This window comes from Capsella rubella, unplaced genomic scaffold (genome assembly GCF_000375325.1).
Source record: "Capsella rubella cultivar Monte Gargano unplaced genomic scaffold, Caprub1_0 scaffold_3, whole genome shotgun sequence".
NCBI lineage: Eukaryota > Viridiplantae > Streptophyta > Magnoliopsida > Brassicales > Brassicaceae > Capsella > Capsella rubella.
Genome location: NW_006238921.1, coordinates 2,551,995 through 2,575,441, shown reverse-complemented (window position 1 = coordinate 2,575,441; position 23,447 = coordinate 2,551,995). Strand labels below are relative to the sequence as shown.

The following is a 23,447-nucleotide window of genomic DNA, read 5'->3' as shown; positions in this document are numbered from 1 at the left end:
ACTTAACCGTGTTACCGGACTAATTAATTATATATTCTTTATCATATTACATCTCCATATCGGTAGCTTGTAACCTCAAACATACATGATTTTTCGAAATATAATTGGGTCTCTCCCTGTAGAAACTAGTATTTGGTTCTCTGAAGAATCATCAAAATCATATTATGGTTTAATTTTTACATAGGTTTTGAGGTGGATCAAGAAGAAAGTAGCATCATCATCTCTTCACTATTGATAAAAAAAAAAAAGTAAAACTTTAATGAAAATGAGGGATCAAGAAGAAAGTAGAAGCATCATTGAGTGAGAGGAAGACATTCAAGCTGGATCTCAAGTACACCTCTCTCGACATTTTGGAGCCTAAGTGATATGTCTTGTTTCACTTTCCCTTCTTCCAGCGAGATTATGCCATCTCTCACCAATGTGTTTTCTTTGCTCGCCACCCAACTCCCCAGCTGCATCGGTTCCTTTATGCTTGATGTCTCGTAAGCTTTTGCTGCGCTCACCAATGGTTGTATGTCTATCTCTGCCTCTCCCATGAAATCATCTGTCGAGAATGTATCTTTGTCGTACACTAGCTGGAAAGTTTACATATCAGTTAAGAGTTTGGTTAAGTCAATGAGCTCAAACTAAAGCTCTCTGTTAAAAAATATTCATGATTTTTCTGTGCTTACCACTTTGAGAGGAGGCATGGGCTCGGGTATGGAAAGCATTAGCGTCTCATTCCATACAGGATTCAAGTTGTTCTTTATCACCCGTGTTTTTACCGACTACAACAAACAAACAATGAGAATAACCGAGTTTGTTCTTCATGCAAGAGGTTAATTTAAAATCATATACAAGCTGTCTAGAGAGATTTGGCAGAGAGCTCACTTGTTGGCCAAGAGCAAGGATAACATAAGGATCACTGGTCATGACGTCTCGAACCGCAAGATTGGTTCCTTTTACCACATTAACCTTAATTAATCCCACAAACTCAATCATACCTGCCTATAAAACACCCACAAGATTAACGTTAGCAACAGTTATTAGCCAATCATGTAATGTATGTATGTATGTTTTAGTGGTTGTTACCATGGAATTGCTCTTCTTTGGTCCTTTGGGATCAGATTCTCTTCTTCCCCAGCTATTCCTAAATGCATGACCAATACGGTTTTTTGTAGAACGGTGGTTTGCGGAACATAAAGACGGTGGTGAAGTATTTACTTTGCTAGGTTGCTGATAAGGGCACAAAGCACCATCCTTTGGATCCATAAACTGGTGCATTTCATATTTTTTTCTGCAGATATCAAAGATATAAGTATATAACGATAAGATGATTAACAAACATACCATTATAACAAACTGTAAGTAAAACGTCACCTGATGAAATCATTGCGTTCCTCATTAGTGGAATCTGGTTTGGGTTTCTTTGACTGGTCGATGTTGCAAGCTTCGAATCTCTGGTTCACTACAGTGTTTCCACCATACCCTACAAGCATGTCAACTTGATCATCTGTCCAGTCGTCTAGCTTTACTGACAGAACCTGTGATGATCGGTCAATCAAATTAATCGATATAATCCTATAAACACACCCAAAAAAAAAAAAAACAGAGCAAAATCAAGATTGTTTATGAAAAGAAAGTACCTTAGATATATGAACTCCAAGACTCCTGTGTACACCAGAACACTTAATGCAGATGAATACACCGAGACTCAACGATCTAAAACGAACGAGATGAATCAGTACAATCCATCAATAGAAATGAGCAAACCACACACAAGTATTAAGGGCAACTTACACCCATTTTGGTTCAGGAGAGCCACAGTCAGCACAATATTTATTCCCAGGTTGCTTAAGCAACTTCTCCAACCGATCTCGGGGATCTGAAAACAAAAAAAAACCAAACAGGAGATGAGATCGTCTCCAACTGACACTAACATATCTTAAGAATGTTAATCTCCGACAAAAATTAATCACCAGAAGAAGATGTTTGCAAATCCTTTAGAGGAGTCCATTTGGGTGTCTCTGAACATAAAAGTTCATATAAGCAAGCGTGCGTCCCTATAATTAAAAAAAAAAAAAAAAAGCCAAAAATTTGAAACCTTTTACAGGTTTGAAAACTTGAGGGTGAATAATTGAAGAAAAGATTGTGTTGGATTTACCTGGAACTTCAACAGGATCGACATTTTCTTGGCCGAGAGACATTTCGAACCAGAGCCGAGACAATGATAAAGAACACACGAATGTTCAGAAAAGCCGTGACCATTCAAACAAGATTCTCCCAAAATCAAGACAACATCCCCCGAAGAGCCATTGCATTTTTTATACAACGAGAATCTGAATCAACACGAACAAAATATAAAGAGATGCAATAACTCGATTGCACCACAGAAAGCAAAAGTTTTTCAGGGATTTACCTTAAACAAAGGGAGAATATGAAATTCCAAATCCATCGAAGCCCTCACTCCAAAAATTCAATTTCTTGGAAGAACCTAAAAACTCTAAAGATCAGTTGAAAGTCTTTTTTTTTTTTTTTGAGAAGAACTAATGTTTTGGATATAACGTCCACGGAGGGTAAAAAACCTATAAACGATGAAAAATAAAACAGAATTACGAAAGGATTTCGGAAGAAAATTGTCTGAAAAATTGCATCATCCTGCAGACAAGAGAGATGGAGAAGCCTATGATTAGTTGTGTTTTTGTTTTTTTATTTGTCGGCCAGAGAGAGAGAGAGAGAGATAAACCAAAAAAAAAAAAAAAAGAAGAGGAATTTCGATTTTTTGTGATTTTCAATTTTGTAGTTGACACGTCATAAAACAATTATCACAACATTTAATTACTTCCTTCTTCAAATTTTTTTCCCTGACAACAAAACAACCTAATGAAAATATCTTAATTTAGGAACACAGGTTATAATAAAGGAAAAAAAAAAGAAAGAAGACACAGATTAAAATTTTGTGATTGCCTGTGCAAACAAGACAATAAAAGGCAATAAGTTGTGTTTGGTTTACCAATAGATAGATACTGAACTAATTGTAATGAGTTGATAGTTTTGGATTTGGCTCATAGCAGTAGTTGCCTCATCATTGTCATTCTTTTGAATTATTATATCGTGACTTGGTGCCCAATCTACCAAAGAGCAAACTTAATTTTGAATATAATAACAACTGAGAAAGTCGCATACCTTTTCACCCTCAACTAACTCATGCCCCCATCTTCGACAATATTAAAACACACAAAAGAACCCACAGATGATACCCAAAACACATTGCAATTTTAAATAAACAAACTAGATGTATATAAAATAATATTTCATTTACAGCTTTTAAACATTGGTGACATTGACAAGAAAAGACAGAACAAAGATAACTAGCAATATTAGCACAATATGTACTTGTACCTTCCCACTCATAGTTTATACCGGATCCTGAGGAATTCCCAGTAATAGTTTAGCATATGGTCACTAGGCTTCACGCGATCCCAGTTCCCGTTACAGAATATCGCATACGCATCCGCTGCATACTTTCCAATGCCATGCAGTTGAGTGACATGAGTCCAGCTCTCATTAAGATACTCGAGAGAAAACCGTTGAATCATTTTGGCTCTCTTCTTTTGTAGTCCGAGAGGTTTTATTAGACTCTCTATCTCCTTTTCTTCAACTTCTGTTGCAGTCTTTGCATCAGGACACAATGTGAACAAGTCTGATATCACTCCCCGCGTCTGCAATCACATTTTAAAAGTATATCCACTGACCAACCACAAAGCCTTTTCTTCTACCGAATTCAACAAAACCAAGCAATTCAATTCATAAATGCAACTACTTCTTCTACAACAGTTAAATATGTAAATTGAAAGCTTTAAGCCCACAGAGGTCTAACTTCTTACTTTCTAACAAATTTTGGAATTCTCTCAAGAAGGACTTACATGTGCTGATTGCTATCAAAGATTGAGAAAGGTATGAAACAATAAATGACAACACTAAACACACCCACTCAAACTTATTTGGTCTTAAATTTGGTCTTAAAATGCTAATTATATTCAAGTTCAGCAAAGATAAGGAGAGAGGAATGAGGCCAAACCTGTGCACCAGATGTTTTGTTGAGAAGCATACATATAACTAGCACCCGCCATGGATCATGCCAATGATCTTCTTGAAGTAAATTACACGGAGAGCGTGGAGGCACCCATGTGTTATCTGGCGTTTTGCGCAGGTATGCCTCATCCGTCTTCTGAGAAGGCGATAGTGAAGGGCTCACAACGGGAGTTTTCCTCACCCTCCTAGATTTCTCCTTTTGTGAATCAGCAACTTGAATTCCATCCGCAGACACATCATGGAAATATCTTGAAACTTTCACAACTTTAAAATACTTGCGCAAATCCCTTGGCGGGTTTGGCTGTTCTGAATCAGCTGACGCCTGGAAATAACGGGAAACTCTTCTGACCTTAGCTTGATGTTTGCTGCTATCTCTCCTATAACTTCCTCCACTTTGAGAAGAAACAATGTCAGAATCACACTGTGAAATAGCAGATGCCTGGAAGTATGGAGAAACTCTAGGGACTTTAGCTTGAACTCTGCTGCATCTTTTCCTACAATTTCTTCCACTTTGAGAGGAAACACTATGAGAATCACACCCTTCTTTGGACTGTTGTGACACAGTAGACCCCTGGAAGTATGGAGAAACTCTTCTTACACCAGCATGAGATTCAGAAACAACATCATCAACATCAATTTGAGGAGAAACAAGATTACTCTTTGTTTCACTTCCAAATGCATCTCTTTTCCTAGTCCTCACACCCTTATAAGAGCACCCAGATAAAAAATCATCCAAATTTCTTCTACTAGATGAAACAAAGCTATCGCTCTTCTCCTTGTCGAGGCAACAAACATCATCATGACATTGAAGAAGCAAATTACTTGAACCATGTCGAGTTTCAGTCTCAGCAATGCAACCCAAAACTCGAATTCGATCATCATAGTCCTCCCCATCCTCAAATAAACTAATCGAGCGATTCTCATCACATACCTCAATAATATCGGAGTCGGGTCTCCGAGGAGTCATCATCACTGAACTATCATCGTCGCTCCCAAGTCTCCGACTTCTCCTTCGCGCATACGTATAAATTACAGGAGGAACCATCTCAATTTACAAGTGGGAGAACCTCCTCAATCTCACTTAAACAGAGCACCCAATCCCTCCTCTTCGCCGATACTTTCGTCTGTAAATTACCATTTTCTGCCATCAGTATATATTACGCCGTAAATACTTAATTACGAAATAATTACATAAATTGGGAATTATTTTTTTAATTATTATATACAGAAAGCTTTTTTGACAAATAAAAAATTAGGGTTGAAAAAAAGAGAACAAAAAGCTCCGCAGCCTCTCCCGAATTATTTTCCTCGGTAAGAGTAGACAATCCCTCATGCGGTTTCGTTACCAAAGGTAAATCCTTTTTGAAGATTCTGACTTCTGAGTTAGTTTTTAGTAAGTATCAGCCTAGACTTTAGTCTTAATTACTCGGAAATAGAAATTACTACTAGTCATGTTTTAGGTACAACACTCCCTGATAAAAGCTCCTCCTTTGGTATATTTGGTTAAACAAGTGATTACTGACTGAATACTATTATTGATCAAGATATATCTCTATCCAGTTTTTGTGTTTGCTATTCTGAAATCTATGTATCTATATCTTTCATATGAAGGCATATTGGGTTTTGTTTTGGCAGTGTGGATCAAGACGATGGACCCGGTGTCTCTCCCTGAACAAAACCTACGTTGTTCCCAGGACGACTAGATATATTGGTAGCGAGCTGATATATCGAGAGACTAGTCTCTTTGTTTCGAAGAGAAATATGTTTTTTTCACGAACTAGCAATTTTCTTTTACACCAATGACATTAATTTAATTCAGTAGATGACTTTATTAAACGAAAATGACTCTCTTTATTTTTAAATGTAAATTTGTAACCATTCACCCAAAGTTTTTAGCAATATTCGTTTATTCGCTCATCTGACTTTACTGATACATACTATAGAGAATGATCTAGTACAATTCACTTCCACATTTTGTTTGATCTTTTTTACAGCACATTGGGAAAAAAAAAAAAAAAAAAAGGTGTTTTGGAATTTTTTAAAATTTGGTTATTTCCATATTAATTTTTAGTTTGGTAAATTTTTAATTTTTAGTTTGGTAAATTTTCAATAAAATGTTAGTTTGGTAAATTTTTAATTTTTTTAACCAATAAATGCCGGCTTCGGTAAGAACGATCCGCTGGAGCCGGTTTGGGTGAAGGTGTATAAAGAAACTAATGACGCCTTCGACAAATTTGGTTCGAATCGGTTAAGCCGGTTTAGGAACAGGTCGGTGTTGCGGCGGGTCTTGTTCTTGTAGGGAAAGGCAAAATCGATCCCACTGTGCAAGCAAAAGAAAATTGAAAGTCAGAAAACCTTATAAAGCGGCGAGGGCAACCGCAATATTATTTTTCCGACAGAGAAGAGAGAAACACAGCTGACCGAATTGTCTAAAAAAAAAAGATGGCGAATAATAATAGCTGTTTGGCTAGAATCACTGCCGGAGTTGCCATTGGCGGCGCAGTTGGTGGCGCTGTAGGTACGCTTCTTTTTTTTTCCTGGGGAAAAAACCCTAAACCCTAAATTACAATCTTAATTGCCTTTAAATGTTATTCGATTTTTGGAATTTGTACAAGAATTTTGGTATGGAGATGATATTCAACTTGTTTTGTGGTTGTGTTCAGGTGCTGTCTATGGAACTTACGAGGCGATTAGATTCAAGGTAAGCCTTGTTAAATTCGGGTTTTTTTATGAAAGTGAAACTCTTTTTCACTCTTGGATATAGCTCCTTCAATTGTAAACACACTGCAACAGCTCCGTCTTATCGCTTCAGTTATGATTGGTCTTGTTGTCTTTATTTGTGAGTTATAAAGAGGATGATCAATCTCAAGTTTTAGCTCTTTAAGTTAGATAAGAAAGATGTCTAAAGTTAGAGATTGCTCTTGTTTGTCACTATGCTTACACGGTTGTGAACACAATCTCAATAGATACTTATGCCAAACGTTAACTGTGTGAGGTTCATATCACATTACTACTGCTTCATGATCACTGATTCCTTTTTCTCTTTCTGCAGGTTCCGGGACTTATGAAGATTAGATACATTGGCCAAACTACCGTTGGCAGTGCGGCAATTTTCGGGCTTTTTCTAGGTGCCGGCAGTTTGATACATTGTGGAAAAGGCTACTGATTCCCTTACATTTCTTTAGCTCTAGAAGCTTTTAAGTTTGTCTCTCTGGTCAAAGATTGGATTCTTTTCTGAAAGATATTGAGTTTTTTTTTTTTTTTTTTTGAATAAGTATTGGATGAATAAACTTATATGTTTCTGCTGCTATTTGTGAACTTTCATCTCTGTTCGTTTGATGAGCTTCTTACTCTTTTGGCCTAAGATCACCTGGTTGTTGATGAAAAGATCATGTTACAAGGGTTTAGGATCTAGATAAAGCTTGGAAAGTGGAGTAAAAAGATTATATTATACTTATATTAATGATAATCTTTGTTTTTTTAACCATATGTGCCAAAAAAAGAAGCTTTAAATTATCGTAGAGGTGACTTGATTGCTCATACACTCAGGAACAGGATACTTTGTTACATCTCTTCCAGCTTTGCTAATCCTTAGTTCTGGCTGTCCTAGAGATTGTCTGTGTAATTTCTTTATCATCTTCTCAAACTCTGTTTTACTCATTGATGTGTTCGCAAAGTATGGAAGCATGTGCCTTTTGTTTGGTGTTATAATTTTCTTGTGTCCTTCATAAGCCCTGTGCCCCTGAGAGATTAATTCAACCCTTGAGAGTGGGTAAAGTTGCCACATTAGAAATCTGACTTTTGAAACAACCGAGACCTAAGAATGTGTACCTGAATTGCATGGCCCATGTTCCCTCCATGAGATGCCATAAACACATCACTCTCCTTACACACTATATAGTCGATTGCTGCCATTATCGAAGCTCGTTTTGCAAAAGGTTTGAGTTCAAGAGGCAATGCAATATCGTACTTGTTGTAGAGATGTGGGAATTCACTTGTTAACGGTTTCAAAGCTTCTTTTCCGCCAAGCGGTTCCCCTCCCGCCCAATAGATCCTTGCATCTCTTGGTGCTCCAAGAGCTCTAAGCAGTCTAATTTCAAAAGGTAGAACTGAGAGCCAATCTCTCTCACAACACAGAAAACCTTGTAAGAAAAATAGTAGCTCACTCATTTACCTTGTTACTTCCTTGGCATTTAATGGACAGAGACCTGCGAGTTTCCTCTCGTTAGATGTCATACTAGATTTGGCTGTTAGGAGCTCAGGCCGCTTAATCCTTTCCATGTTTACAATCTCATCATACTTTGAGCTCAAACCAGAGAGGCAGCCTGTTCTCACCCATACATCTTTCTCCATTCGAAGATGCAACGCAATGTAAGGCCCTTTGCTCCTCATCCTCTCTGCAAGCTTCTTCCCCATCTCCATCACCCGTGGCGAAAACTTTAGTGCTTCAAAGGCTACCTGCAACATATAATTTTGTTCAAATAATAAGGACAAAAACAACTCGTTTAGCTTCCGAGTTAGAAACATACCTTACAACGAAGCTTCTGGAGATCAGAGGGTAAGTCTTTAGACAACCTTGAATCTAATCTCCTTAAAAGCAGAACTCCTTCCTTGTTGAACTGCAGATATAAAAGAACAACAAAGACCATTGAACATTACTTCTCACTTGTTAATCACTAATTGATTCCAAGGGATGTTGTATGATCTTACACGCTTTAGATAGTGCGAACGGATCCATTGAGGGGAGGCGTTAAAGGGCATACCACCTTCTTCTGATGGTCTAGTCATTAGCTTACTTGCGGGAAGCAACGAAACTATCTTCACATCATTTGCTAAAACACTCTTGAATTGCTCTAAATCAAATATATCTGAAAACTCACTGCAAACAAACATTCATACAATGACGGATGAACACAAAAATGAACATTCTTATGTCTTATGATCCATAATGAAATAGCTATTTACCTTTCGTCACCCCAAATGAGATTGATTTGCAATATTGGTACAACAAGAACAGCACCTAGAATCCTCGCAATCACAACTGCGTCAACAATCTGAATCTTCTGCTGATTCAACCCACCAGAGACAACCACCATCAGATACCTTCTCCTCTCTGTAGCAATCTTCTTACTCTCTCTTCTGTATCCAATGCTGAAATCTAAGCATGGCTTGTAACCTAATCCATCAGGCTGTTTCCAGAACTCATAAATATCACCTTGTCCATTTCCATTAGAGGTGATCAAATGTGATTGAACACCACCAAAGGTCTCATTTTTCTCCACACCTGTATCCAAAGATCGATCCTTGGCGTTGGAAATCTCAACTTGAGTAGTGTTTGATCGTCTAAACGCAATACTCAGATGGGATTTAGGAGGTACATTAGAATCTGAGCTCTGAAGTTGACTTTTGTGATCGCCGAAACCAAAAGGAGAAAGACAAAGACCGAGTCTTAACGATATGCCCAAAATAGTAAGTAAGAAGAGAAGTAAAGCCCAGAGCTTTGGGTTTACGAGATTGAAGAATTTGTTTGTGTTCTTCTTTGAAGATCTGTTATGGAGAAAAGAGTGCAAAGACGACGAGGAAACTGATTTTATGATCAGAGCTGGGACTGAAATGTAGCAAACTTTCTTCTTATTACTACTGCTTCTCGTCTTCCATGTTCCCATCACAGCTCAAAACAGAGGTTATGAGAGCTTTCTGTGGAAATCAGTTACGGCGGGAACATAGAAGATTGCTACAAAACAGAGGACTGTGTTGTGTATTGTGTAGTATTCTCTTGGGGCAGTTTCGTTTCCAAAGAAGATTCTCTCATATGTTATTTTTAAATTTTTGGTGGTGATAATTAAATAATCGAAAATTAGTTGGAGAATATCTGTATTTTTTGGGTTTTTTTTTTTATTGGTCAATATTAAAAAAATGCACCCAACAAGGCAACAACACACACGCAACAACTTTTTTAATAATATCAAACTACTAAATAATAGACCAAAATGTTTAGATAGAGACATATTATTCTATTTAGTATTAGCTTATCAATTGAGACGACCTTATCATAGTGTATTATCTTTTAGACTATTAAAAATTTGTTTTGCTTACGTCGTAGGTAAAAATATAATTATATACTTAAAATTGTGTTATGTAGACTATTGAAATACATCATATATGATATTTATGTTTCATGCAGCCATAATCATTTTTTTTTCTTTTTTTTGTATGTATCGGACGTTAAATAAATGCTGATTAGCAGATAATTTATGAATGCCTTTAAAAAAAATCGTAGTATGTGTTAAATATTAGAGAATAAAATTTTATAAATTCTTAACGAAAATGAATGTTATATTTGTAGTTTTGTTTCTTTTCTAAAACGAATTTTGGTGATATATCTCGTTCTGCTGAAGTAGTAGACTAGATGAAACGAATGAGCTGGGCCAATATAAGAGATGTCACAGGCCCAAGATTGAGCTCATTCTGATTTGTGATCACATTGCTAGTTGTGGTGAGGTAGTCTTGCATCTTACTGGCGAAACTTAATTCATCCCACCTATGTCTCTGTATTTTTTTTTTATTCATTGCGTGCGTAGTAATGAGCAGAGCTAGCTTCGTTTTACTATCGGTCCCGTTGGTGGGGATGCATTTTTCAAAGTTTCTCATAAACTAACGAACAATGATCGTAGAAACGCAAGTTAAGAAGGTTAGTGGAGTCGTGGGCTCACGTATCTTTGAAGCAAAATCTGATTAATCAAATCAAATTATGGGATACCATATTGTTCTCAGATTACAATTTTATCGTAGAAAAAGTTTACGTGTCTTTATCATATGAGAACATCAACTATATTTAAAAAAAAAAAAATGAACATAGGCTATATATAGCACTTCAGCACGTTTTCGCCTTCTTTAGTTTTAAGCTTTTTCAAAACATGGCACAATTCTTGATTAAAATCTAGATTTGGAATCATATTTTACACCTAACCCAAAAAACAAAAACTAAAGGAATCATAATTTTCATTTATTACTAGCGAACTGTGAATTAGAAATTTTAAAACTTTTTTTGAAAGATCCAGTGTTAAATAGTCTTACACATGTCTCTCTCTCTATCTTGCAATTTAAAATTTTAAAATTATAATGATGATAGAAACAGCTAGAAAATGATCCATTTAACACATCATCATATGCAAATTACATATTTGTCATCAGAAAAGAACACAGCCAAAAGCCGATATACGAACAAAGTTAAGGGGCATAATAGTCAATTACCAAAAATAGGAGAAAATATCATAAATCAGAGGCTAAATGGGGACATAAACAAAATGATTCAAAAAAGTTAAACCTGCGTCATTAGTATTAGTACTAGTAGTAATCCAAGCCAGTTCTCTAAATAACGTTTCAAAATCATAATAATCTTTCATTAAATTATAAAATAACCCCCAAAAGAAAAGTACAAGGCTCACGATTCAACCTCTCAGCTCAGCTCTATCTAAAAAAGTTCACATATCTTCTTCTTCCTTTCACCTAGCGATTGAATCTCTCTCTCTCTCTCTCTGCTTCTTGTTCGACAGCGAGAGACGCGGGGATTCAATTCAACGCTCCTCTGGATCTTTTTGTTGTCAGTTAAAATAATTTTCCTTTTTTTTTCCTTTCTCCTAATCTATTTATATTAGAGTTGTTTTATTTCTCTGCTTTTTCCATTTTTAGTGTCCTTTGTTCTCACGAGCTAGCGAGAGAGAGAGAGAGAGAATCATAAATAAATAATAAATAAAAAAAAGAAATCATCTGTTCTTGCCTTGTTCTTCTTCTTTTTGTTTCTGGAAATTATATATATATTTTTCTTAACAAAAAAAAGCTGTAATCTTTTTTTGACTGTGTGTGTGGGCGTCGTAGAGGAGAAGATTAGGTGTTCAAAGAGAGGTGATAACGTTTGCAGAACGTGACTACAATTATAATATTCAGAGGTACCAATCAGATTTCTATAACTCTCTCTCTCTCTCTTTTGGATTAATTCAATATATATATCAAACACCAACTTCGTTTTGTTAATTTTTTAATTTTTTTCTCTCCGTAGCAGCAGCCTAGAAACTTTGTATTGACGGTGTCCATGTTTCCGTGTTCGTCCTTGGTCTGAAATTGACGAAACTTGGGAATTCAGACGATAGAAAATAAAATAAAAAAGGCTTTGAATTTGGAGGATGTTTGGGATCCAGAGCAGGCGTGATTTGACAATGGAACTCCAATCTCAGATTCCGATTCTCCGTCCCAGCATCCACGCCAGACGAGCCAACATCGTCGTCAAGTTCCAGGATTTGTACGGCTTCACCGTCGAAGGAAATGTCGACGACGTTAATGTCTTGAACGAGGTCAGAGAGAAAGTGAGGAATCAAGGACGGGTTTGGTGGGCTCTTGAAGCTAGCAAAGGTGCTAATTGGTACCTTCAGCCGGAGATTCTCTTGATCGGCGACGGCATCGCTTTGAAAACGTCTCTCAAGATCTCCACTTTGACCAATGCGATTACTTTGAAGAGGTTGATTAGGAAAGGGATCCCTCCTGTCCTTAGGCCTAAGGTTTGGTTTTCTCTTTCCGGTGCTGCTAAGAAGAAGTCCACCGTCCCCGATAGTTATTACAGTGATTTGACTAAGGCCGTCGATGGCAAGGTCACCCCTGCCACCAGACAGATTGATCATGTGAGTTTGAGTACATCCAAAGTTTCAGTTTTTGCCTTTTTGATCCATCCATTTGAGGTTTGATTGGATTTATTCTTTTTCTTCTCAGAGCTTAGTATTTTTTTTTAAAGAAATTTTAGGATTGAATTTGAGTGAACCTTTGTGTTAGGATTGGTGTAGATCTGTAGTCGATTCTTGTGCTTTGTTGGCAACTATAAGAGCCTACTTTTAAAAGCCTATCTCTTTTACTACTGTTGTATGATGGTCATAGGAGGCTGCTTCATATGTTGTGTCCTATGAATAGTTCTTTCATCCCCTAGATCTTCATTGTGCCTCTCAATTAGTATTTTGAGTAATTTAATGATCGATGTTAGCTGCAGGAAACCAACAAAGCTTGGTTTCATTTCCAAATATTTTAATTGATCCTTTGTTCTAGATTGTTCTAGATCCGTTGTTCATCCTCGTGTTCAGGCAATTTCTTGTAGAGCCTTCCTTCTGTGTTGATTGATGGTCATTTGAGGCTATATGCTATGAACTGTTGATTTTCTTATCTTATACTGCAACCGCCTCGGATTTTCTTGTTATTTTCCTTTGACTGACATTGTGTCTCTACTCTTGCAGGATCTGCCACGGACTTTCCCAGGCCATCCATGGTTGGATACTCCAGAGGGTCATGCTGCTCTACGACGCGTGCTGGTTGGGTATTCTTTTCGAGATTCTGATGTTGGCTATTGTCAGGTACACGCTTGTCCTTTCCCATCTCCATTTCCGTTATATTGAAAAAATATTTTCTTAATCAACTCCATTATTGTTCCAGGGCCTAAACTATGTTGCAGCATTACTATTACTTGTCATGAAGACTGAAGAAGACGCATTCTGGATGCTAGCAGTCCTTTTAGAAAACGTATTAGTCCGTGACTGCTACACAACAAACTTGTCAGGATGCCATGTTGAGCAGCGGGTTTTCAAAGATTTGCTTGCCCAAAAATGTCCTCGGTAAGTCTCTTCTTACTTTCTTGGTTCTTGGTCGCTGAACTTCACCAGCTTATCAATTTCTTACGTTATCTTGTTGTCTTTGCAGAATAGCTACACATCTTGAAGATATGGGCTTTGATGTTTCCCTCGTAGCCACGGAATGGTTTCTATGCCTCTTCTCTAAAAGCCTTCCTTCAGAGGTTCTTAAAAACAAAACCTTTCGTCAAATTATGTATCTTTTAAGATTATTTTTTTGATACAGAGAACTTTGTTCTGGTTTGCAGACAACTCTAAGGGTGTGGGATGTACTTTTCTATGAAGGAGCAAAGGTTCTATTCCATGCAGCTCTAGCAATATTCAAGGTTCTTAATTCTCTTCCTCTGATCATCCTTTTCTGTAAATACTAATCCTGCACAGATGAATATCATCTCACGGATCTCTCTTCATTCGCAGATGAAAGAGAACGAGCTGCTTATGACCCACCAGGTCGGGGATGTGATCAACATATTACAGACAACTTCACATCAGCTTTTTGACCCAGATGAATTATTAACGGTAAGCCAAGCCTACCACCCTAATCCAAGGTCGAGTTTCTATATATATATTCAAGATTCATAATACATAATATAAATAAACAAATATTCAGGTGGCATTTGAGAAAATCGGATCAATGACTACCAACACCATATCAAAGCAGAGGAAGAAGCAGGAACCAGCAGTGCAGGCAGAACTTGACCAGAGACTTCGGAGGCTCAACTCTCTTAAAGAAAGTGGTAAGAGCACATAACCAAAACAACTGTTGGGAGAAAATGAGCCAAAAGGTGTAAAAGAAGGACGAGGGAGCCAAGTCCAACAATGGTTTATTTACCCATCTTGATTGTTTTTTTCTTTTCTTTTCTAAGTATATATAAATAGGATTTTGTTAATTTTATTTTGAGAGCAAAACATAACCAAGATCCATTTCTGAGATGGTAAATGTCAAGTTTCTTCACATTCCAAGAGGTCTTACCTGCCCTCTTGCTTTTCTTTACCTGTCTTTGACATAATCAATTGTGATCTCTATGTTTTAATTTGATCCATGTTTGGTCTGCAGTATGAATTGGCAACTGTTCTTCTGAATACTCTTTTTAGAAACAGCAAGTCGTAAAGCAAATGGATGATATGAGCATAAGAACTTGGCCTCAATATATGAGTAAGAAATTAGAAATATATGTATGAATTCCAAAGTCTAATGTTAAATAATCAAAGCCCAATAAAAAACAAACAGACGCACACAACAGAACCATGTGAGAGGGACGTTGTATCAGAGGATTTCTATTGGTGGTCATGTTTTAACGAGGCGATTCAAACAAAATTTGCGGTTTATAAAAGCGTTAATAAATGGTTATAGAAGTAGCAAAAAGAAGGTGATGGTGTGGTGAGGAAGCGTTCAAAAATAGCTTGCTTATCTTTAAAGGCATAAATAATCTATAAATAGAGAAGATGCATTTTCTGTGAAGCAAAACCTTCTTTTGTTTTTTGAACTTTCATCTTTTCAGCTTTTGACTGAGAACCATTATACATCTCAGCCTCTCAGGATCTAACACAATCATATCATCAAACACATGTTAAGTGGAAGGAGAAACAAAGTTGAGAACAAACACAGACATCACTGGACACACAAAAAAAAAATCAAGATCAAAGATGAAGTAAATGTCGTTCTTGTTCTACGATGATCAGAAAAACGATTCACAATTATATGTTCAACGAAAAAAACGGAGATAGGGAGTGAAACAACCACAACTTTCTTCTACTGACAACACATCTCAGGAGACAACTCGCGTTCACAAATTTCAAACCGCAGGCCATTCTTTACGAATGTCGAAGCTGTAGTTGATCTCCAAGTAGCACTTATTATCATCATCGAGAAACTGAAACAAGATTTCCAAGTAACTCTAAAAATCAACACCAAAGAAGAGAATATTAGCTGACCAGGGTCTAAAACCAACCGTACCTTAGTTCTTGCAGAATATGATCCTCGAGCAAACATGCCAGAGGGAGTAGTCTCTTCTGGCATCACGTGGTCGTATGGCTCCAACTGAGGACTAAAGGTTCCAAGCATTTCCTTTGTTCTGTCCACTGTAACAACAATTTTTAAGAAAGGAATTGGATCACATTGTCTCTAAACCATTGAGAATCGATTAAAAACAAACTTGTAGTCGTATAGTTTTTACCTTTAACACCGGTCTTCCAAACTGTATTGGTGTACCTAAGACCAGAGACAATGTTGTTATTAACTTGAAATGTGAACTTCAAGTTGTACTTGCTCCCTTCTTTCAAAGTAAACCACATGCCCTTAGGATTTCCATTCTCCGGAACCAACAGAACAATATCAGGCCTCCCGGGAGATAAGATGGCGAGGCTAAGAATCCTCACTTCCGGATCAAGAGTCTCTGCGTATCGAGAGAGACACAAGAGACAAATTCATCAATGCAACACACATTTGTCCAATCTGAACTTGATGTATATACAGAATGAAAAAAAATACAGGCATAATCATCAAGCAAGGACATAAACATAGATGATGAGAACTAAAATCCACACCAGTTTATGTGCAGGAAGATTGTATCCATTCAAGGGTAAACAAAGACCAAACAGATCCAAATCAATCACATGAATCACAGAGAGGTATCAACCAATATGATCTAACAAGGGTGTATCATCAAATGTAGCCAAATGAATTAAAAAGATCATAAATTTAACTTGTTCTTTCCGAAACTGAAACAATTAAAAAATCTCTGAAAAAAAAGGAAGAGCAAACCCACCTCCAATGTTGGTGACATCAACACTTCCAAGAAGCTGTTCCTTCCATTTCCTCAGACTCTCATCATCCTACACGAGCCCAGGTTTAACGGCAATAAAGCATTAGAATTTTCACAATTTGAGACCAAAATAAAATGATAAAAAGGAGGAAGAAGGAAATAAAAAAAAAGATGAAACCTTATCCTTCTCGAGATGTTCTTTGATAGTGTACTGAGGACCCAATTGCAATTTGGAATCGTCGTCTTCCTCCTCCTCGGTAGCACAAAGAGAAGCTTCGCTCATCTGTCTACCCAAAGATCCAACAGCCTCGTCGTCGGTTCTGGAGGAGTTTTCATCATCTCCTCCTGATTCCTTGTTCTTGTTGTCGTCGAAGCCCATGTCCCTGGCTCCAGATACCAAAGACATCAATCAGCTCGCCACCCCCCAGGCCTCAAAAAAGAATTGAGCTTTGGCACACACACACACACACAGAAAGAAAGGTCTCGTCTTTAGGACCTAGGAAGGGGGAAATGAAAAAGAAAGTTTTTTTAGGGATTTTGGTTAATGGTAACGGCAAAGAAGAGATGGAGTCATGTGGTGATCCGAGTTATATGAGAGAGAATGAGAATGAGAATGAGAGAATTTGCCTAAAAGAATGAATGAGATCGTGAGGGTCACTAAGACTAAACCAATCATACATACAACAATTGCATAATTGCTATTTCTTCCACGCGCAGCAGAGACGACGAGAGGAGAGACGAGAGAGAGTGCCTCGAGCCACGACAAAGACAAAACACACACACTAATGTTTATGTTTTGTTTTTTCTCACTCTCTCTCTCTCTCTCTCTCTCTCTCTCTCTCTCTCTCTCTCTCTCTCTCTCTCTCTCTCTCTCTCTCTAATTAAATTACTATAATCGCATGTAGAAAATCATTTGTTACTGATTAATCATTGAATTAGTCCTCTAATCTTGTGGATAATTTGCATAATTGTGCTCTGATGGTTTGATATTAATAGTGAGGTCCCTGTGGCGGTCCTACGTGAGACAAAACAATGGCACTTCTTTACCAAATTTTTGTGTTTCAAATTTCTTTCTTTTCTTTTTCTAAAAGTAAAAGATGAATTTATTGCCTCAAATCTACTCTTTAATCAATCTCATTTAATTGGACCCTGTTTGAATCATTCAGTTTTGCTTATTATCATGTGGTTTAGACATGAGGACAACATACACTGATCTTAAGCCTTACATTACATGTTCGACATTGTAATATACAGAGTCTTTGTTTTTTTTTGTGCTAAGAGTGTAAATAATATATAGAGTCTTGTTCATTCATATATTCGGAAGTCATGTACGCGATATGTAGACAAAGCCGTTCCAAAGTCATATGCTAGTTTCTTAGGGCAACGTTATCACTTCGTTAGGTTAGGCAATGGTCGTCTACGTTATACTTTTTATACACGATGATATATCAAATTAGTCAACATGCCATTAGCAAGGTTGTACCCACACGACACGAATTTCCTAATCCGTTTAATGGATTTACTAGTCTAGTTTAGTCATACGATACGAATCAAAATCACGACCTGAGATAGAAGTAAAACTGTTTTATATAACAAATTTAAATATATGCTAACGCCGGACAACATATCTATTTCGCTAGCTGCACTACTCGGATATTATATAGGAAGCAACACAACTGAAGAAAGATAATAAAGAGAGAAACTATATATATTCCATTCAGTTCACATGAGAAATTGAAATTTCATGATTTAGACGCAGCACGCATGCTTCAGAGGTGTCGGTAAGCGAGAAAAAATGGCAATTTGGCCACTTACGGCCCTTCACAATGTAGCTTGATGAGATCCAATATATAGTTACGTTCGTCGTCATGTACAAAAATGTTAATATATCCCGACGTTTATAAAGATGTTTATATATATATTGGTTTAAATAAGATGTTTAGATCTTACGATGAACAGAGTTTTCAGTTTTATTCTCAGACGATAGGGAATCTTTTCACATGGGTTTAATATTTAGATCGAAGATCACTATGGTCTATGCATGAGTTATCTATATTTATATGCATAAGTTTTTTTTCTTTTTAGTGAAAATTATATGATTTTGCGTGATTTGCGAAAGCCTCTTTTAAATGTTATATCTTTAAAGTTTGCTTTATCTAACTTTATATTCTTGTTAGATCTAAATAACAATATGGTAAGAGATTTTGCCTTTTCTTTCTTTCTTTTCTTTGTAATTGCTTTGCGATCGAGCATGGTTAAACAAACATTAGTAGCATGTACGAAAAGCGATACAATTATATTAACATTTAACCAAGAGAAAATGCAAAGATAACCCATAGATTCAACAGAGAAACGAACAAGAACTTTGGAAGAAAATAAATAAAGTTAATCTACCCATTACAAAAGAATGATTTTTAAATTTGGTATTAAATCTAAACATAATAATTTGGAAGGCCACGCAAGAAGAATTAAACTTTTATTTTTTTTTTTAAGATGAAAAGGATTTAAATACCGCATTAATATCTCAAAGATCCAATAAAGAACTATACAAATTCCAAGCTTTGATTGAATAAATATCACAAATCAAGTGGTGTATCAAACCAAGACAATGTTCCAACATGAACAACAGTGTGAAACCAATTAGGCAAACCATGGAAAAGAAGATCTTTGAATTTACCCACTTTAGGATCATATGCAACAAGAACCCTACTCTTATACTCCAGCAAAATCTCTCCATTCTCCAAAACACATAAAACCCGAACCACTTTACCATTATCAGCGTTCTTCCAAATCCACCTGGGTCTGTCCAGATTCTGCTTTAGCCCCTTGGGCAAGTAAGTCCCAATGCTATACTCTTTCCCCCAAGATTCCTTTACCCCGTAACTCTTCATTACCCATATGTCTAATTTTCCGTAGTTTCCATAAACGACCGCGCAAAGACACCCTTTAAGGTTAACTAGCCTATGGTTGGTCCGGTTTAGTCCGCCGCATTCCGGTTTAGGTATCTCTATAAACTCTTCATCTCGGAGATCAAATGATACGAACTTACGGTCCGGCACGTGCCTGCGAGGCCTTGTCACGAAATGTAACCTCCCGTTGACCAAAGCCTCCGATGAACGCTTCATAAACTTATAAGGAGCTTTGCCTAAGCTTCTCCAAGACAGAGTTTGATCTTTCCTTGACGACAAGGTTAAGATCTGAACCTCGGACTGCTTGTACTGGATTCTACCACGACCTCTGTAAACACCGTTATTGCTACTACTACTAGTACCACCTCTGAAGTAAACTATCTTCAACACTTTGTATTCCTTGGTCGTCTCATGGAATCCGAAACCGAACACGAGTTCTTGGTCGTGGTACTTGTTTGAACACTCGGGAAGCTCTAAGGAGTTGGTAGTGAAAGGATTGTAGAGGTAGAGTGAGTCGTTGTAGAGAGAATCAGATAAACAGAGCAAACCGTTACATGATCCCACCACGTCAAACTCCGGCATGGAAGATGCGAATCTTAAGGTGAATTTTTTGGTCTTGATGCGTTTCTCATCTTCTGATAAGTCGAGGAAGTTGAGGCCGTTGCGTATTGGGGAATCGCAGTGAAGGAGAAGACATGGCTTTGTCGGGGAATAAGAAGAAGAAGGGACAAGACCGTGGTCAGTCAAAAGGGATCTCCAAGATCTGCAAACGAACATAAGGCGAGCTATGGAGGAGATTGGTAGCCGAGAGAGTATGTCGGATATAATATCTGCGGGAAGGGATTCTAGTAGCTCTCCTCCTGCTCCGTCTACATCATCGGTGATCTTTCTCTTCTTGAAACTCTTCTCTGAGGCCATGAGAATGAAGAGAACCAGAAGCAAAAGAGTTTACCTGATCTTGAGATGGAGAGAGAGAAGGAGGAGAAGAAGAAGAAGAAGACGAAGATGATGGAGGAAAAAAGGAGGGTACGTTGAATAGGCATCACATAATAATAATTCTCTCGTGGAATTGTTTTTTTTTATTTTAATTTGAGTTTTTAATAAGTGAATGGAACCAATGGTATGATTGGAGAGATCTAGACCGTAGGATGAGATTGGAGTTTGCGGATTGTCAAAAGAGAATAAAGAAAAATTGGAAAGAATACAAAACTTATTACAAAAAAAAAAGTTGTGATGATGACAGAGCAACATTTAATTAAATAATTAGTTTTTCTTAAGACTTTAATAATAAGAACAAAAAAAGAAGTTGCCAACTCATGCAAAAGTCCTCCTCTCTTTCATTTTACTTTTTTTTTTTTTAATCTTAAGTTGTGTTTTGTTAAATCAAATTTGTTTTTTTTTTTTTTTTGGGTCGTTACTAGACAACTATCTTACCATTTGATTTATAAATTTGTATACTTTGGAATTTTTCTTAGTTTTTTAGAATAAAATGCCTTTTAATTAATTAGAGTTGCATTGTTCGTTTGTGGTGTAGATCACATTAGACTTTTCTTTCCAATTAAATAATAAATATAATAAGACTTATTCGTTGATTTTTATCTAAGTAAATGGGTGAGATAAGCATTTAGATTATTGTTCGAACTTCGAACTTTAAAGATTAAAGTATGTCTATAAGATAAAAAAAGATATGACTTTATATAAGTAACAATGAAAAGAAAAGAAATGGTGGGTGGGGGCAGTTGTGCCGTGAGTAGTGTTGGTTCTTCTAAAGCTAAAAGTAACATTTATTAGTAAGAGAGCTGCACAAGTTTAGTTTCCCACCACTTTGGTTTTTTTCCAACACACTAAAACACCAATCTTGTTTAGGCCCTAATTTATATGATTTAGCATCGGAGAAAAGACATATTTGTAGGTCCTATCTATGTTTCAAATTCAAACATTTACACTATATTTATCAAATTTATTTTAATATAAGAGATGTCTATTTTTTTTAAGGTGTTGACTTTGTGATATATTACCGTGCCCTTGCAATATTTTAAAGACTTGTAAATTATTAACACCAAACCAATAGCTGAGAACACGCATACGTCTGCATTGCGCGCTTTGGACAAGAATAGTTGGACTGAGCTACAAACGCTTCTCTCATCTGCAGTCAATCTCTTAAGTGAATTGCAATGGATATATAAATTTAGTATTGAATCTCGAATTACTTAACTCTCAGTTCCCTGTTTTATTAATAATGAGAAGATACAGCAGTTTCTGCTCTGTTTTTTTCACATTGCCACCAATAATTACAGCTTTATCCACAATGATTAGTACCGAGTTTAACACTGAACCAATTTCCAACTCCCAAACTCTGATAAAGATCGGTCCCTCATGTGTTGATGGTATCGCCCCACCATTAAGTTCTCAAGATCCTCGTCTTTGTTGCATCTAGTTGCTGCTGGCGAGGAAGGTGCGACTAACCACAGAATATGTCTACTCCAACCTGGTCAACAACCCACCAATTGTAATAGTACAAAAGTCCCCATAAATAGTAAGAATAATGAAAAAAAGATCGACGTGTACATCAATGCCTCAGAATACCAAAGACAGTAAGAAGAAGAACAACTTTCACATTGCAAAGAAACCCTCAGAAATTGCCAAGTTTCTACAAAAATGGTTCCTCTAAAACCTCCATGGAAAGTTTCCAAGAGGGAGCCCCATTTTATCACCGTTCCAGATTACTAAAATATTCATCACAGGGAATCTTTAACGTGGTTTAAAATAAAACATATCAGACCTAAAGTCTCAAATCAATTGATCATTATGGAAAGGAAAAAAAAATCTTATCTAACGATTTCATCTATTTTCTAGAGTCTTAGTTAATTCTTAGCTCAAGTATCGAATGACATAACTAAGCTGGGTCTGAAAACTGGAATCAAACTTACCAATGCTATGTAACATGTAAACAAAAGCTGAGGGGACTAGTATTTAGTTACCAACATATAAAAAGGGCTTAACAAGTCTTGTGTAGGGAACGAAAGAGACGATGCTTCTTCCTCTTGGAATGTCTTCCTCGACCCTTCTTCATCACATATGGCATAAAGGTCACCTGTATTCATGATCAAACATAACAAGATTGACACATGTGTCAATGTCAAAAGAGTTGAACAACAGACCCAGATTAACTCTAATTCGAAATGGGGTTACAAAGATAAACCTGAGAATTGTTCCGGATTCCGACATCTTGAAGAAGAGCATTGTCGTCAAGCAGCTTCTCATTATTGTACGAAAGACAAAAGTTTGACCATACATGTTTCCTGCATATTCCCCAGAATTAATAAACATGTGTTACGACCAGAAGTAAAAGAAACAGGTTGAGAGAAGCTATAATATACCAAGAAATGTGGCGATGGCCCATGTTTGCTTGCTCCGTTTCGTTAACTTTATTCTTGATCAAAAGCTTCAGATCTTTCAGAGTAGCTGAATTCATGACGGCGACATCTGCCAAGAGTAAGCAAACAAGTAAGAAACCCATCTTCAATGCCCACCACGTGTTCGATAAAATGCCCAAACCAAGTATAAATAATTAGATATACCCAGTGAGGAGCCGTCGAGCTTGACGACGGAGAGACGCATAGCGCTTCCCTTTTCGAGACTGACAAGAGTGACGACATCAGAAAGTGTTGGGTTCCTCGGAACGTCGGCGAGAATCGGATCGGCAAGGAGATGAGAAAGAACCGATTTAAGCTTCTCTCTCTTCGTCTCAACCAAGTAATCTCCAACTCCGACAACGCTATCGCCGCCGCACTCCATTCTGTTAGGGTTTGTCTCGACCGCGCATTAAGATTAATGGGTTCCGTTTTCATTAATTTGTTCATCTCACATCAAGCCCATTTAAAACTTCACGTATTGGCCCACTATAAGATTCTCCCAAATCCATAAGTACTGTAATTTATTTTCTTTTGCAATAAAGTCAATAAATAGAATATTTATTTTAACCTGTTTCAAAAAATTAAAAAAATAAGATTATTTTAACCCAAAAAAAATAT

The 23,447-nt window shown here is 36.9% G+C and overlaps 8 protein-coding genes and 1 non-coding gene across 13 annotated transcripts; 2 read left to right on the top strand and 7 right to left on the bottom strand.

Annotated features, from left to right (window-relative positions):
* Positions 1-119: 119 nt before the first annotated feature.
* On the bottom strand, positions 120-2,701 carry LOC17891194 (probable ADP-ribosylation factor GTPase-activating protein AGD11). Of its 2 annotated transcripts, none has more exons than XM_006297833.2 (11): positions 2,565-2,701; positions 2,399-2,473; positions 2,144-2,318; positions 1,959-2,042; positions 1,780-1,864; positions 1,626-1,701; positions 1,360-1,523; positions 1,072-1,276; positions 871-987; positions 672-767; positions 120-575 (listed from the first exon to the last, which is right to left on the bottom strand). In XM_006297833.2, the coding sequence occupies exons 3-11, from the start codon at positions 2,184-2,186 to the stop codon at positions 294-296; spliced, it is 1,152 nt and encodes a 383-aa protein (XP_006297895.1). In that variant the 5' UTR covers positions 2,187-2,318; positions 2,399-2,473; positions 2,565-2,701; the 3' UTR covers positions 120-293. The 2 variants fall into 2 exon arrangements, with proteins under 2 accessions (XP_006297895.1, XP_023641575.1); XM_023785807.1 differs by having other exon boundaries at positions 2,596-2,692.
* Positions 2,702-3,233: 532 nt separating this feature from the next.
* On the bottom strand, positions 3,234-5,213 carry LOC17892271 (methyl-CpG-binding domain protein 4-like protein). 2 transcript variants are annotated; one of them, XM_006297590.2, is made up of 2 exons: positions 4,061-5,213; positions 3,234-3,701 (listed from the first exon to the last, which is right to left on the bottom strand). In XM_006297590.2, the coding sequence occupies exons 1-2, from the start codon at positions 5,117-5,119 to the stop codon at positions 3,390-3,392; spliced, it is 1,371 nt and encodes a 456-aa protein (XP_006297652.1). In that variant the 5' UTR covers positions 5,120-5,213; the 3' UTR covers positions 3,234-3,389. The 2 variants fall into 2 exon arrangements, with proteins under 2 accessions (XP_006297652.1, XP_023641735.1); XM_023785967.1 differs by having other exon boundaries at positions 3,597-3,754.
* A 1,135-nt stretch (positions 5,214-6,348) lies between these two features.
* On the top strand, positions 6,349-7,413 carry LOC17891626 (reactive oxygen species modulator 1). Its single transcript, XM_006298849.2, has 3 exons — positions 6,349-6,592; positions 6,738-6,775; positions 7,127-7,413. The coding sequence occupies exons 1-3, from the start codon at positions 6,517-6,519 to the stop codon at positions 7,238-7,240; spliced, it is 228 nt and encodes a 75-aa protein (XP_006298911.1). The 5' UTR covers positions 6,349-6,516; the 3' UTR covers positions 7,241-7,413.
* Positions 7,324-9,774, bottom strand: LOC17893844 (O-fucosyltransferase 24). Its single transcript, XM_006299169.2, has 6 exons — positions 9,040-9,774; positions 8,785-8,953; positions 8,604-8,693; positions 8,249-8,532; positions 7,906-8,164; positions 7,324-7,816 (listed from the first exon to the last, which is right to left on the bottom strand). The coding sequence occupies exons 1-6, from the start codon at positions 9,738-9,740 to the stop codon at positions 7,583-7,585; spliced, it is 1,737 nt and encodes a 578-aa protein (XP_006299231.1). The 5' UTR covers positions 9,741-9,774; the 3' UTR covers positions 7,324-7,582.
* A 1,749-nt stretch (positions 9,775-11,523) lies between these two features.
* On the top strand, positions 11,524-14,795 carry LOC17890887 (growth hormone-regulated TBC protein 1-A). 2 transcript variants are annotated; one of them, XM_023785773.1, is made up of 8 exons: positions 11,524-12,023; positions 12,137-12,749; positions 13,350-13,466; positions 13,546-13,724; positions 13,810-13,903; positions 13,988-14,065; positions 14,157-14,258; positions 14,350-14,795. In XM_023785773.1, exons 2-8 carry the CDS (start codon positions 12,258-12,260, stop codon positions 14,488-14,490), a joined length of 1,203 nt encoding a protein of 400 aa, XP_023641541.1. In that variant the 5' UTR covers positions 11,524-12,023; positions 12,137-12,257; the 3' UTR covers positions 14,491-14,795. The 2 variants fall into 2 exon arrangements, with proteins under 2 accessions (XP_023641541.1, XP_023641542.1); XM_023785774.1 differs by having other exon boundaries at positions 12,134-12,749.
* A 488-nt stretch (positions 14,796-15,283) lies between these two features.
* Positions 15,284-17,244, bottom strand: LOC17893437 (rho GDP-dissociation inhibitor 1). The gene is made up of 5 exons (XM_006298381.2): positions 16,683-17,244; positions 16,508-16,574; positions 15,917-16,135; positions 15,697-15,821; positions 15,284-15,613 (listed from the first exon to the last, which is right to left on the bottom strand). Exons 1-5 carry the CDS (start codon positions 16,908-16,910, stop codon positions 15,536-15,538), a joined length of 717 nt encoding a protein of 238 aa, XP_006298443.1. The 5' UTR covers positions 16,911-17,244; the 3' UTR covers positions 15,284-15,535.
* Positions 17,245-19,005: 1,761 nt separating this feature from the next.
* LOC17893916 (F-box protein At3g07870) lies at positions 19,006-20,540 on the bottom strand. The gene has a single exon (XM_006297715.2). The coding sequence runs from the start codon at positions 20,329-20,331 to the stop codon at positions 19,081-19,083; it is 1,251 nt and encodes a 416-aa protein (XP_006297777.1). The 5' UTR covers positions 20,332-20,540; the 3' UTR covers positions 19,006-19,080.
* A 1,079-nt stretch (positions 20,541-21,619) lies between these two features.
* LOC17892292 (U11/U12 small nuclear ribonucleoprotein 25 kDa protein) lies at positions 21,620-23,278 on the bottom strand. Of its 2 annotated transcripts, none has more exons than XM_006298622.2 (5): positions 22,995-23,278; positions 22,794-22,899; positions 22,616-22,715; positions 22,399-22,507; positions 21,620-21,901 (listed from the first exon to the last, which is right to left on the bottom strand). In XM_006298622.2, the coding sequence occupies exons 1-4, from the start codon at positions 23,209-23,211 to the stop codon at positions 22,412-22,414; spliced, it is 519 nt and encodes a 172-aa protein (XP_006298684.1). In that variant the 5' UTR covers positions 23,212-23,278; the 3' UTR covers positions 21,620-21,901; positions 22,399-22,411. The 2 variants fall into 2 exon arrangements, with proteins under 2 accessions (XP_006298684.1, XP_006298683.1); XM_006298621.2 differs by having other exon boundaries at positions 22,395-22,507; positions 22,995-23,275.
* LOC111831784 lies at positions 22,041-22,160 on the bottom strand. The gene has a single exon (XR_002834920.1). It is a non-coding gene; the product is annotated as a small nucleolar RNA snoR130 (small nucleolar RNA).
* Positions 23,279-23,447: the final 169 nt, after the last annotated feature.

Coding starts and splice junctions, on each gene's coding strand:
- LOC17892292 (XM_006298622.2), bottom strand. CDS start 23,211: ATGGAGTGCGGCGGCGATAGCGTTGTCGGAGTTGGAGATTACTTGGTT. Junction 22,900..22,994: donor GCTCGACGGCTCCTCACTGG/GTATATCTAATT, acceptor TACTCTTGGCAG/ATGTCGCCGTCATGAATTCA. Junction 22,716..22,793: donor GGCCATCGCCACATTTCTTG/GTATATTATAGC, acceptor GGGAATATGCAG/GAAACATGTATGGTCAAACT.
- LOC17891626 (XM_006298849.2), top strand. CDS start 6,517: ATGGCGAATAATAATAGCTGTTTGGCTAGAATCACTGCCGGAGTTGCC. Junction 6,593..6,737: donor CGCAGTTGGTGGCGCTGTAG/GTACGCTTCTTT, acceptor GGTTGTGTTCAG/GTGCTGTCTATGGAACTTAC. Junction 6,776..7,126: donor ACGAGGCGATTAGATTCAAG/GTAAGCCTTGTT, acceptor CTCTTTCTGCAG/GTTCCGGGACTTATGAAGAT.
- LOC17893916 (XM_006297715.2), bottom strand. CDS start 20,331: ATGGCCTCAGAGAAGAGTTTCAAGAAGAGAAAGATCACCGATGATGTA.
- LOC17893437 (XM_006298381.2), bottom strand. CDS start 16,910: ATGTCTTTGGTATCTGGAGCCAGGGACATGGGCTTCGACGACAACAAG. Junction 16,575..16,682: donor AACATCTCGAGAAGGATAAG/GTTTCATCTTTT, acceptor GGGCTCGTGTAG/GATGATGAGAGTCTGAGGAA. Junction 15,822..15,916: donor TTGGAAGACCGGTGTTAAAG/GTAAAAACTATA, acceptor TTGTTGTTACAG/TGGACAGAACAAAGGAAATG.
- LOC17891194 (XM_006297833.2), bottom strand. CDS start 2,186: ATGTCTCTCGGCCAAGAAAATGTCGATCCTGTTGAAGTTCCAG. Junction 2,043..2,143: donor CGATCCTGTTGAAGTTCCAG/GTAAATCCAACA, acceptor TTTTAATTATAG/GGACGCACGCTTGCTTATAT. Junction 1,277..1,359: donor GAACGCAATGATTTCATCAG/GTGACGTTTTAC, acceptor TGATATCTGCAG/AAAAAAATATGAAATGCACC.
- LOC17893844 (XM_006299169.2), bottom strand. CDS start 9,740: ATGGGAACATGGAAGACGAGAAGCAGTAGTAATAAGAAGAAAGTTTGC. Junction 8,165..8,248: donor AATGCCAAGGAAGTAACAAG/GTAAATGAGTGA, acceptor TTTTGAAATTAG/ACTGCTTAGAGCTCTTGGAG. Junction 7,817..7,905: donor ACATGGGCCATGCAATTCAG/GTACACATTCTT, acceptor TTAATCTCTCAG/GGGCACAGGGCTTATGAAGG.
- LOC17892271 (XM_006297590.2), bottom strand. CDS start 5,119: ATGGTTCCTCCTGTAATTTATACGTATGCGCGAAGGAGAAGTCGGAGA. Junction 3,702..4,060: donor ACAAAACATCTGGTGCACAG/GTTTGGCCTCAT, acceptor ATGTGATTGCAG/ACGCGGGGAGTGATATCAGA.
- LOC17890887 (XM_023785773.1), top strand. CDS start 12,258: ATGTTTGGGATCCAGAGCAGGCGTGATTTGACAATGGAACTCCAATCT. Junction 13,725..13,809: donor CTTGCCCAAAAATGTCCTCG/GTAAGTCTCTTC, acceptor TTGTCTTTGCAG/AATAGCTACACATCTTGAAG. Junction 13,904..13,987: donor CTAAAAGCCTTCCTTCAGAG/GTTCTTAAAAAC, acceptor TCTGGTTTGCAG/ACAACTCTAAGGGTGTGGGA.